We start from the raw sequence: 12,613 nt of genomic DNA, 5'->3' as shown, positions 1-12,613 counted from the left end.
ATTCAAGATCTCTCCTCTAACCGTCTAGACCTACTCTGCTCCAAATGTTGCTCTCAAAACGTTGTTTCCTTCTACTTGCTCTCCTTCCATCCTAGCCGGTTGCAGCAGAAGGCCGTACACAAAGAGTCTGGTTCTGTTTGAGGTTTCTGCCTCAGAAGGCAGTTTTACCTCGCCACTGTTGCTCTTGTGATCTGCTGGGACCTGTTTTTCCTTAGATTAGCTGGTTAAACAACTTAAATTAACTCAATGATTAAAAAAGTATCACCAATACACTGCAAACGTACCACCACCAGTGTCAAGACGCCATCAGGGGGGAATTTATAAATGATGGGGTATAACTGCCGAAGATATTTTGCAACCTCATAACATTAAAATATATTTTAATTCCTAAACTGGTGTCTAATTCTGTCATGATTGAAATGATATCATACCCAATAAAGCAGAAACGAAAAAAGGATTTTCTCACCTCCGTGGCCATACTCTGGCTGGCGTTGTTCTCCAGGAGGAAGCGAACCACGTCCAGGTGATTCTCCTGAGCTGCCATGTACAGGGGAGTGAAGCCATTCTGCTGACACAGAGCGAACACACAATGATTGCATGAACGTATTGGAAATGATTCCATCTCTCGCACACTAGTGCACTGATGAATGTGTCAATCATTCACTTTTTTATACCACTATATAAGTTATTACAGATACTTTGAAGGTAATACGCATTGATGAAATGAGTACTTTCTCAATAATTGTCAATAATCAGAACTTAGAGTGATGAGAGCGATCAGCATTCAGAAATATAGTTAGTTGAAAAATATGCTAATGCTAACTGGTTAAAGCGTTTGTTCACCCAAAATTCAAATTTCAACCAAGGGTCGGGATTGTTTTCAGAGAAATCTATTCTTTTCTGAGTTATAGAAAAATATGTATGTTCATTTTAATGTAGCGACTTGATCTCAGTTGTCTTCATCTCCATCTCCGTCCAAAAAAGACACTCAATATCATCCAAATACCTCCAAACTGCTCGTCTGTAACATCTATCTTGTTAAAACTAGGCTAACATGCTACACAGACAGAAAACACTCCATAAACATTGCCAGAGCTCCTAGTGTAGACAGTAGACACTGTAAACGCTTGCGATATTTACCCGGATTGTTTCCTGTCTGTGATGCATGTTAGCTTTTAAGCTTCTGCTAAAAACAAGTTTATAATATAGACTTGTTTCTAAACAATTCCTAATGTCGAGGCTTCAATACAAGATGGACGTTACAGACGAGCAGTATGGAGGTATTTGGATGTTTTTGAGTGTCTTTTTTGGACAAAGATAAAGACGACGACAACTGAGCTCTAGTCGCTACATTAAAATGAACAAACATTTTTGTCTATAACTATAAAAAGTAACAGATTACTCTGAAAATAATCCCAACCCTTAGTCGATTTTAGGATTAGAAAATAAGGGAAAACTTGAATTTTAACTGAACTATCACTTTAATATGCTGCCAATACAAATATGAATAAGTTGTTAATTCTAAAATATGTTGTATTTGAAAGTGTAATCTCTCTCAACTGGAATGATTATGTAGCTTTCTAGATACAGAGTTTAATGGAAAACAGAGATAAACATTTCAGTAGAAAAAATTTCCTTATTTGTCCAAAAAAAAAGACATTTAAGATCAGAACAATAACAATTTTGTTTGTGACTAGAATATGAACATTATGTTGATTTTCTATCTCTAATGCAGAGAAGCTGCCAGATATCTCCCACCAGGATTTGACAGTGGTTCAAATGCAAGAGCAGCAAATTCCTTGAGCGGCCTACTGGGCGTGATTCCAAACTCTGGAGTAAGTAAATCTCCGCCGAATGATTCCCTCAATGTCAAAAACTCTGAGTCCGAATATCAGTGCCATCATTGGAGAAGTGGCTTTTTCACCTGAGATTGTGCGTTGACGTTGGCTCCATTAGTGACCAGCTCTTTGACCACTTCTGCTTGGCCAGCCAGCGAGGCGATGTGCAGGGCAGTGTTTCCTTTCTGGATTAAAGGGGACAAGCAGAGAGATGACTGTTAAGCACCACCTGTTCTCGATATTGGTTGGAACATTGGTGGGAAGGCCTGTATATATCCATGACCTTATACAAGCTAAATCCCCTCACATCAATTGCACTTAAGTACCAAAGACTCTCAAGGTTTGACCAACAGCTGCAGTGCAAACAATGTGTCACTTCCGATACTCAGCAACGTTGGCATACATTGCCAAAAGATGGCACTGAACCTTTACATAAATAAATACATACATACATACATACATACATACATACATATATATATATATATATATATATATATATAATGTTATTTTCTTCAATATATTTTCTCGTTATAATCATTTTGTTATTGAAGAAAAGAGAATATATATAGAAAAATATTACTTAACATTTAAGTAAAAAATCTGAAACTTTATAGAAGAAACACATTATAAATGGAATATGTGTGTTTATATTTTTGTCTAATGTTTAAAGGGCAACTAAAGTCAAAACCCAACTCTCCTGACTCACTTATATGTTTCTAAAGATGCAGTAAGTCCCTCATCATGACCATGTTTTGAACTTATTACTTTATAAAGTTTTCCCCCGTCTGAAATAATGACGAACAAGAGGTTACCATAGCGGAATCCACAAACAGTTATTCCTGACCAATCATAGCGGAGTGGGTGTGGTCCAGAAAAAGTGTTTCAGTGGGCGGAGTATATTTTCTAATGTAAATATATTAATTAAAAGAGAGTTTGTACAAACACATACTGATGAGTACAATAGCGGTCAAAAATCTATTTAAGACAGACTTACATCAACACATTAATTACCCTTTAACAAAAGCATAATAGCATGAACGTTTTAACTTAAGCATTAAGAAGTCAACTGCGGTTTTCTCCATGTGATTTGAAATCATTTCTGGATGGACACAAAGAGGCTTTAGAAAGAAGGTGGAGGGGCCTGGGAGCCTGCGTTCGCTGAGATTTCAGACGGGGGGAACTTTATAAAATAATAACTTCAAAACATGGTCATGATGAAAGACTTACTGCATCTTGGAGAGGAAGACTTCAACATTTGAAACATGTGAGTGAGTCAGGAGAATTGGCATTTGACATTAGTTGTCCTTCAAGGACAGTTATTCACATCTACAACAGTGGTTTTCACATAATCCAAATTTAAAAGCAACCCTCACCTTTGTTGCAGCATCTACCGCTGCTCCAAGCTTCAGGAGTTCCACAACAACCTCCACATGCCCCTCCTTAGATGCCAGATGAAGAGCATTTAATCCATTCTGAAGGAGAAACATGGAGTGTTTATTATATTTATCCAGTCAGTCTGTCCGTCTGTCGATCCATCCATCTGTCCAAACATCCATGCATCCATCTTAAAGAAGACTCACCTGATTGCAAATGTTGATCTCCACCCCTGACTTGATGTAGTCAAGGACCTTTTCAAGGTTACCTGCCCTGGCAGCTCTCAGGTAACTGGCGTTGATGTCAGACTGAGGAAAGAAAGAAACATTCAAAGTTTACTTGCTTGTTGGTGTTAGATTCTTTTTTTAAAAAGCATCACCAAGTAAAACTCTGTCATTTCTTCCAGAGATGCATTTGCAGGAACAAATCCGAAGCTCAAGTGAATCCGCTACGCGTCAAAGTCAGAGCGCACTCAGAGAGCATGTCCACTGAAAATGTTTCTTCCATGAATTCCATTATCATCATCCCTTCCTTAAGACCCTCAACTCTGTTGAGTCCAGATATTCCTCGAATGTCCCGATAAGAAGTGATCCTGACAGCGGCTGGAAATGCATGAGCTAGCGCTTGTATCGTAGCAAAGGTCCGCACGTCTTCTACTCTGCTTGGTTGTCCTTTATTTCACTACAGAAATAGAGCTTTGGACAAAGTGCTGAGCCAAGCATTATCATGCCACTGTAAAAAAAAAATGGTTTGTGTGTGTGTGTGTGTGTGTTTGTGCGCATGTGCTAAAGGAAAGCTCTATGGATGAGCATACAAAAAGTTAGAGAGAGCAAAACGGCAGAGGCAAGTTCTATTTCTCTTCTCTCTCCCCTGACATTAAGTGACACATGGCTCACTCTGCACATTTAAAACTTCTTTGCTGCAAAAATCGGAAGCGTGGTAGTAAAAGAAGCTGTGATAATTCTTGACTAAAAACCCTAAATTCTCCAGAATGATCAAAATCCCAGACCGGCTAAATATAGACACGGTATACAGAGACACTTAGATAACGTCAGAAGGGTCAAACAGTACTAGAAGTTTTCAGCAGTCAGCCTCCTCCCACAGTCGTGTTCTTCCAGAAATAACTCGGACAAATTTGCCGGGATTTGACCCAAAGCTGGAACGTGTCACGTACAGCAGCAAATAGTTTGACCGATCAGAGACTTTGGTGAGAAGCAGAATGAGCCTTTGGTCTGCCACATGTTTGAACGAAGAAAACATGAGCCCCTATTTTCCTATTTCCTCAGTAGAGTTTTTTTTATACAGAAAATGATCAAGACAGCAAATAAACACTTTACATTTCAAGCTCCTACCTCTGCATTCAGCTGCTTTATTTATTGACTTTTAGTCTATTCTGAAGGAACATACAAACAGTGCTGAGTTACAACATACAGTGGTGAAATATAAAAAGAATATACATTTAAATCATTTTTTCTTTATTTTAATATAATAAAGTGAATTTATTGGATACACCTGAATATAGACAACAAATCCATCATGTAATTCAAATGCTTGGATTAGCGAGTCTCCTTCACCTGACCTGACCAGTAAACAGCTAGTCTGGCGTTTTCATTATCTGTTGTTACTCTAGAACTGTTACATGCTCTGACTCTGGGAGACAAAGGACACAAGCTTAATTAAACTGGTTTAGTTAAAACTGATAGTTCACCCAAAATTCAAGCTTCACTAGTTTTCTACGCACCCTCATGTCGACTAAGCGTTGGGATTATTTTCAGAGTAATCTGTTCCTTTTTTTAGAATCATAGACAAAAATGTTTGTTCATTTTAATGTAGCCACTGGAGCTCAGTTGTCTACGTCTTCATTTTCATCCAAAAATACACTTGTGTTGTCTTGATCTTTGAAGTATGTACTGTTTTGAGTATTGTTTTGATTGTTAAAGCGCTTTGTGACCCTGGTCTCGAAAAGCGCTATATAAATAAATATTACTTACTTACTTACTTAAAAACATCCAAATACCTCCATACTGCTCTTCTGTAACATCCATCTTGTATTGAAGACTCAAATTTAGAATTGTTCAAAAAATTATTAAATAATAAATTTTGTAAGTCCATGTATTTTAAGATTGTTTGGTCTGTCAGCTCAAGCTTCTAGTCAGTGGATCCACATTAAAACACATTGCAAGTGTCAGTAAAAAAGATTTACACTGATCTTATCTTCCACTAAAAACAAGCCTAAACCATTGACTCGGAAAATTCCACATGTCGAGGAATATGTGATATGAAGACGAAGACAACTGAGCTACAGTCGCTACATTAAAATGAACATACATTTTTGTCTATAACTCTATAAAGGAACAGATTACTTTGAAAATAATCCCAACACATGAGGGTGACTGGACTTTTGCCCTCATTTAACAAATAAAAAATCAGAATGGAATTATGTTTTTTCTTTGTAGTTAAAGGAGCATCTGAGATGTAATCCGTGAGCCAGAGAATCCTCCACATTGGATCTGCTAATACTGTCCGTGAGATGTCACTGACCAATATTCCGGCTGCTCAGTCACATGGCATCTCTGTGCAAGATGACAGATCTTTAGGTCTTTGTGCGAGAGTAGTGCGAGAGATTAGTATGAGGAATATCATTAAGCCACCGCAGATCAGCGCGTCAAAAGAGAACGGGGCCATTAAAGACCAGGATAAGCCTCAGCGATAGTATTAAACCAATGTTAGATGGAGGGTGAGCCACGGAGGAGGAAAAAGAAAAGGATGAGTCACATGTTTCCATAAAGATAAGGCCACCATTCCCAGTACTTTCCTTGTAAGTAAAAAGAAATGCAGCTAGTTATTCAGGAACTCTCTCTTCAAAGGCCACATCTCAGCTTTAATGAAAAAGCGCCTCTGGCCACTTCTTTGTATCTTCAGATGCAGCAGAAACATGTTGTCAATTAATTGGTTACTTTAACATACTGTATATTGCTATAGACTGTAAAATTACCCCAGGATACAACTGTACCTAGAGAAAAAAAGCTCTTCACAATCTTACAGATTACATGAGGAGTGTGATCCTAATTATCTTTCATCACTGTGGATGTTTACAGCTATGGATGTCACCTTGATTTTAGGCAACATTCAAGCATTATATGTACAAAAACAAATGAGGACAATGGAGTTTTACATAAAACATCAGTGTATTGCAAAACTGTAACGTTGCAGTTTGGTTTGGTTTAATACAACTTTATCATTACACAATGGGGAAATGTATGGCAAGAATGTCATCCACAAATAGTAAGTAAGTAAGTAAGTAAGTAATATTTGTAGAGCGCTTTTCCAGACCAGGGTCACAAAGCGCTTGAACAATCAAAACAATATACAATAAAATATATACTTAAAAGGCCAAGACACCAGCGAGACAAACACAGGAGTCTCAGAGAATCAAGGAAAAGCCTGCTCAAATAAAAGTGTTTTAAGATGTTTCTTGTACTGAAAGAAATAACTTTACAATTGATCCTGAAAGTAACTGGCAGCCAGTGAAGAGTTTTAAGGATCGGGGAAATGTGAGTTCTTCTACTAGAGCAGGTCAGTATTCTTGGTGCAGAGTTCTGTATCAACTGCAGGCCAGACAGCTCCTTCTTGTTTAAACATGAAAACAAACTGTTGCAATAGTCTAAACAAGAAGACACAAACGCATGGATTACAAGCTTCAGATCATGCTGTGACAACATTTTCCTAAGTTTAGAGATTTTTCTCAGTTGAAGGAAACAGTTTTTTGTCAGTTTTCTGCAGTTTTGAACTATAGACATGTATTTGTCAAATAACTTCGAATGAAAGTGGTATTTGCTTGGCATGTTGTGTACTAAACACCCAAGTCCCGTATTAAAATTTAATATTTACTGTAACAAAAAAAAAGACCAATGAGGGACCTTTTAAAAGGGGACTTTACACAAACAGGATGTTCAGAGGTCACTGTAGTGTCAGACTAAAACAGTCTGGAAAAGCTAGAAAGTTTGTCTGGTCGTAAAAGTAAGAAGAGAAACACAACTCAAATACATCAGTTGCCTTGTTTTTTGGGAATGCATGTCATTTTTACTTTTTCATCTGTCTTCAGCTCCTTCACTGATGTTGAAGATATAGCTTTTATTTTAATGAATTTTTTTTAATTAAATGTATTTGTTTTGTACAGTTTTAAATTCCACATACATAGGAATTAAAGTTTGTTTGAAGAAAACATGGATTTATTCTAAACCAACCACATAAAATTACAAAAATCAATTACAGTAACATCCCAAAACAGTCATCAAAAGAAAAAGATGTTACTTATTTTAGGTCAATGAATTAATTAGGTGTGAGCATCCCAGCATGCATTGCAAGACCAAAAGATTCCACTGTTTGTTTGTTTTTCTAAGCTATTGAAAGATATTAGTGTGTATACCTAATGTGGTAACATGTGCAGTGTTTTGGTGACATCACTGTTAAGTGTTTAGTGTGCTGCTCTAGACGTTGATGACTCTAGATGTTACTTTTGAAGTTCCCTTACTTATTTAGTTTTATTCAATTCTATTATGTTAATGCTTGACAACTCTAACTGATGGGATTGACTGTTCACTAAACAACATGTGCAACATTTTTTTTACCTTGAACAATCGCGAAGTTGTTTAAAGGAGAGCCCAAACCAAAGTGGTCTTTTTTTAGTGAGCATTAGTGAAATGGGAATACACCAGTTGTTTCAGCAGATCACCTGCTCTCTTTGACGTTTTTAATATAACTTTTGCGCATCAGAGAGATCCCCCTTCCCAGTCAAAATACATTAAAACATCACTGTAAAGATCAATGATTGAGGAGGAGGTCTTGCTGGAGCAGCAATATCACAGCAGTTTACTGGAATTGACTGAATATCCTGAATATTCCACAACCCAATGGAGGTTGTAATGGAGAATAGTACATTAAATTAATTCAACAACTTAAAATGATTGTTCACCTGAAATTCTAACTTCACTAATTTTCTACTCACACTCATGTCGACTAAGGGTTGGGATTATTTTCTGTTTTTAGAGTTATAGCCAAAAATGTTTGGTCATTTAAATTTTCTTCATCTTCATCTTTATCCAAAAAGACACTTAAAAACATCCAAATACCTCCACACTGCTCATCGATAACATCCCTCTTGTATTGAAGCCTCGACATGAGGAATTAGTTCAGAAAAAATTAAAAGTCTTAGTCTTAAGCTTGTTTGTAGGGAAAGCTCCCAGCCTGTCATCGTAAACATTGCACACTGACACTTGCAATGTGTTTGAGGGTAAACTTGTCGCTGATAGACTGATAACTTCCGCTACAAACAAGCTTAAAATAAACAGACTTACTTTCTTGAAGTTTTACTATTTAACAAAGTAAATATATAAGTTAGTATTCCATCATTTTCTAATTACCACATGCATGGACAAGTATGTAGTCTGTCCCACACACAGAGGAATTTTGGTATGTGCAGTGTGTTCCACTAATGCTGGATGTATTGTTTTACTTCATCCCAGTTCTTACTACAGCACAAAACACCCAGAGTTCCAGAGATAAAGTGTTACAATGACTGGCACGAGTGCAGACTGCTTTCACACATGACAGTCTTTCAAATCTGAGCTGTAAACTACAATTATATTATTTTATTTCCCCCCATTATGTGGAAGGTTATCATATTTAATGCTTATATGTTTAAACCAATTTAAAAAAGTATTTTCTATGATGTATGATATTTTGACGAAGCCATAAAAATATGGACAAGCAAGAGACTTACAGAGATAAACATACACTCATTTAAAACATGTTCATCGATCTAGTAGTAACTATTTGTGTGCCATGAGATTAACAGACAGAAAAGAAAACATGGAATGTCTTTAAGAATTGTTTTTGTCAATACAATATCAACGCTATTGATGTAAGAACTTAAAGTTCAACTAAAGTGTTGATTTAAGTGTGTCTTAAATATATGTTGAACCTCTATTGTACTCAGTATATGTCTGTTTGAACAAAACTATCTTTTCATTAAAATATATACGTAAGAAAATGGGGAGAACTTGATATAGTATTACCTTTTAAACATGGTCACGATGAGAGACTTACTGCAACTTGGAGAGGAAAACATCAACATTTGCAACATGTGAGTGAGTCATGGAAGTCAGATTTTGACATCAGTTTAACTTTAAATGTTTTTTTATGAGAAAACATGAAACAATTATAGTCCTTAAATTAAACTAGTATGATCTGAGTTTTAACAAAACAACTTTTGCACTCATACTTGATCCATTTCGTGAAATCAACAAACAAACAAACGTGTTTAGATAAAGCATCACTATGCACAATAGTGAATGCATCCACCATGATTCCTACAAACCAGATTGAAGAGGAAAAGCAATTCAGCAGTTCCTTCCTTCAGTCTGGAACCACATGCTTTAGAGGCTACTTGGCCAAACTGAAATGTGAGTACTACTCGCTTGATCAACACTGCCTTCTTCCCGAGCCACATCCCCACATCCCACAGAGATCATTCCCACAGTGGCCCCACAAACAAGCTGTCATTGGGTGTACACACTTCCTCCAGATGGTGGCACGTCATGGCTCGCAGGGAGAACGGTGAAGGTGCATTGACGGGTGGGAGAAAGTGAGGGTGGATAGGGGAGATATGTGAGGGTAAAATAAAATCTATGTGCCTCATATGCTAAAGAAAGAACACAATCATCTGTGTTGTTTCTCCCAGTCCATTCTATTTCCTGTTCAAAAAACGTGTCCACAGCGTAAATCCCTTCAGCATCCAACGATCCCGGGAAGCACCTTTGAATGGGAGGGAGCAGCCTGACTCACCATAATAGACGACGCTTCTCCTTCCTTCTCCGCCTCCTTCTTTTTCTTTTTCACCTTCATTTGCTCTCAAAAAAAGGGTTGATTCAGAGATCCTGCTATCCAAACAGGGCGAGGGGTCGAACTGAAAATAGAAGCTGATACAAATACTTAAGCTAAAATGATTCCACTGGGATAAGCCCCCACCCTCTCGCTTGTTAACCCACCCACTCTCCATCTTTTCCCTCCCACTCGTCCTCCTCCCTGCCTCCCTTCAGCCAGCACGCGACTCTTCATTATCAGCCTCCTCCTCGCCCTACCAAACAAAGACTACTGTTGCCCGGCGACTCTACCTGCACGTATTGATGTGAGCAGGACTAGTGCTGCTAGAAACAATAAGAGCAGACGCTATTTTGGGTTCAGCGGACACCCCCCATCCTTAACAAATGGTGAATGGGGACACTTCGACAGAGGATTAGGTACGGGGGGTTGGGGGTGTAGTTTGGTATTAGGGACACCCTCCATACCTCCCGCCACTCTCAACCCCTCCCACCCCCCTGGCAAACACGCCTACTCCAACCAGCTGAGTGGGAGCTTTGGATGAGTAGCTCACTCTGCAAAAACCCACTGCAGGACACACACAGTTTTGCTGGAAAATCCACATTAAGGTGTATCTGATCATGTGATTAAGAATACACTTGGGAGCGGAACTGATGCTTAGATTTTATCTTAAAGGACCACCTGCAGAAGCACATTGATGCAGTGGCTGGTGATGAAATCATCAGTGGACATTATTTTCTTTTTACTAAAATACTGTTACTTAAAAGCCAACTTTCCTGACTCCTCATCATGACAATTTTTTGAACTCATTTATTTATAAAGTTCTCCAATGTCTGAAATCTGGGCAAACAAGAGATTAAGAGAGGGAATAGCTTTGCTCCTCCAGCGAGTTGTAATCACGGCCTGCTTTGTTTATACAACGAGTCCCTTAGATGTGGAGACTTCTGGGATTGATGACACGGGGACGAACCGTGATGTTTGACCAATCTCAGTGGGTGTGGTTTAAGGTAAACAAGATTTAATCTCCAGGAAAACAGTGTTTTTCAGTGGGCGGGGCTTAAGATCATTTTCTAATTTAAATATTTCAATGAAAAGAGAGTTCTGTACAAACAGACACATACTGATGTATACATTAGAGGTCCAACATCTATTTAAGACACAGTATAATCAACACATTAGTTGCCCTTTAAATCTAAGGAAATGTTTTTTGTGTTGTTTTTTTGACGATTGATTGAAACACAACTCCTTCCTAGATTTAGATTTTAGATTTCTCAATACGTAGAAAGTTATCTATTTTAGTTGCAATATATTTAAAACTTATTAATGGAAATTCCCAAAATAATTTACAGTATTTTCCAAGGCGTAAACATTGTAAACAATATGATATAAACTTGGTGTATGATGTCCGTTGCTAGCATAACCTGGTGGCACAAGCTAACCACTCACAACCCATAAACTAAAACGTTCATACAGTCACGTAAACAATAACAGACTTTACGTTACCATAGTTATTTTTTGGTTCGGACTTGTATAATGTGTGTTGAAATAATTATAATTTTCTTTATTCACAATTAAAAAGCAAATATTCATTTGTTTTTATTTTGGTGTTGTGATTGAACTTCTGGCAGCTAGATGGCAGCAGTCAGTACATCCACCACAGTAAATCACAGTCGACTCCAGCAGCTTGTAAAGCTGATGTTTGGACATATTTCTGTTTCAAAACAAATGAAAGCTGTTATGGGAAGAGTCATGTGGTCTGTACATTCTGCAATACCAGAGTCAAGTACTCGACAAAACTACAAATATATCCTTTTTCCTCCAGTATCATAATATATTGCAATATATTGTTGCCCCTGTATCGTGATATGTATTGTATCGCCACATTCTTGCCGAAACACAGCCCTAATGTTCATCAATAAAGTGTGTATCAGGGGAGTAAAGGTAAGAAAAGAAAACATGGAATGTCTAAAAGCAGTGTTTTTGTCAGGATTATTTCATATGTCATATTTATTTTTAACCACGTAATTTAAATATCGTTACTAAAAACTATATACATGTTTGTTTTAAACAGGCCAATTTAAGTAATAATACACACTATCAAAGGTGTTTTTATTTTCAGTGATTGAATGAAACCTAGAACCTTTAGTGAATTTGCCATGTGTTTAGATGAATCGTCTCCTAGTACCAGTTTTTTAAACCTCACAAGTAACAATAGCACTTCTCATCGCTGAGATATTAATAGCAGGAATGCCTCTTGCAATTTCACACAGGAAACCATTAACACCTTCGTGCGTGCATTTGTGTTAACCTTTAAGGTGGAAGGACGATTCGACGTGCGCGTGAAAAGTCAAAAGGAAACCCAGCTGACAACAGGACAGAGGGTGTGACAATCTCTCTGGACCAGTAGAGGAGAGTGAAATGTGTGATTGGTGGACACACCCGGAAGCCTTCCCTGGAAAACCTGGTTGCCATGACTACAGTGTAAGAAGCAACAACAGAAGTGAAAGAATCAGTTG

The 12,613-nt window shown here is 37.7% G+C and overlaps 1 protein-coding gene across 1 annotated transcript in view; it reads right to left on the bottom strand.

Moving 5' to 3' along the window:
- LOC148069662 (ankyrin-3-like) overlaps positions 1 to 12,613 on the bottom strand; it is an 83,428-nt gene that overhangs the window by 58,099 nt on the left and 12,716 nt on the right. Inside the window, exons 2-5 of the mRNA XM_087802472.1 lie at positions 3,422 to 3,523; positions 3,215 to 3,313; positions 1,925 to 2,023; positions 467 to 565 (exon numbers count right to left, since the gene is read on the bottom strand). Of these exons, the coding sequence (XP_087658598.1) occupies positions 467 to 565; positions 1,925 to 2,023; positions 3,215 to 3,313; positions 3,422 to 3,523 (399 nt within the window). The remainder of the gene's footprint in view (positions 1 to 466; positions 566 to 1,924; positions 2,024 to 3,214; positions 3,314 to 3,421; positions 3,524 to 12,613) is intronic.

Source organism: Callionymus lyra, chromosome 11, assembly GCF_982586985.1.
Source record: "Callionymus lyra chromosome 11, fCalLyr1.hap1.1, whole genome shotgun sequence".
NCBI classification, from domain to species: Eukaryota; Metazoa; Chordata; class Actinopteri; order Syngnathiformes; family Callionymidae; genus Callionymus; species Callionymus lyra.
Note: the sequence above shows the minus strand (reverse complement) of the source record. Positions and strands in the feature narration are given on the sequence as shown.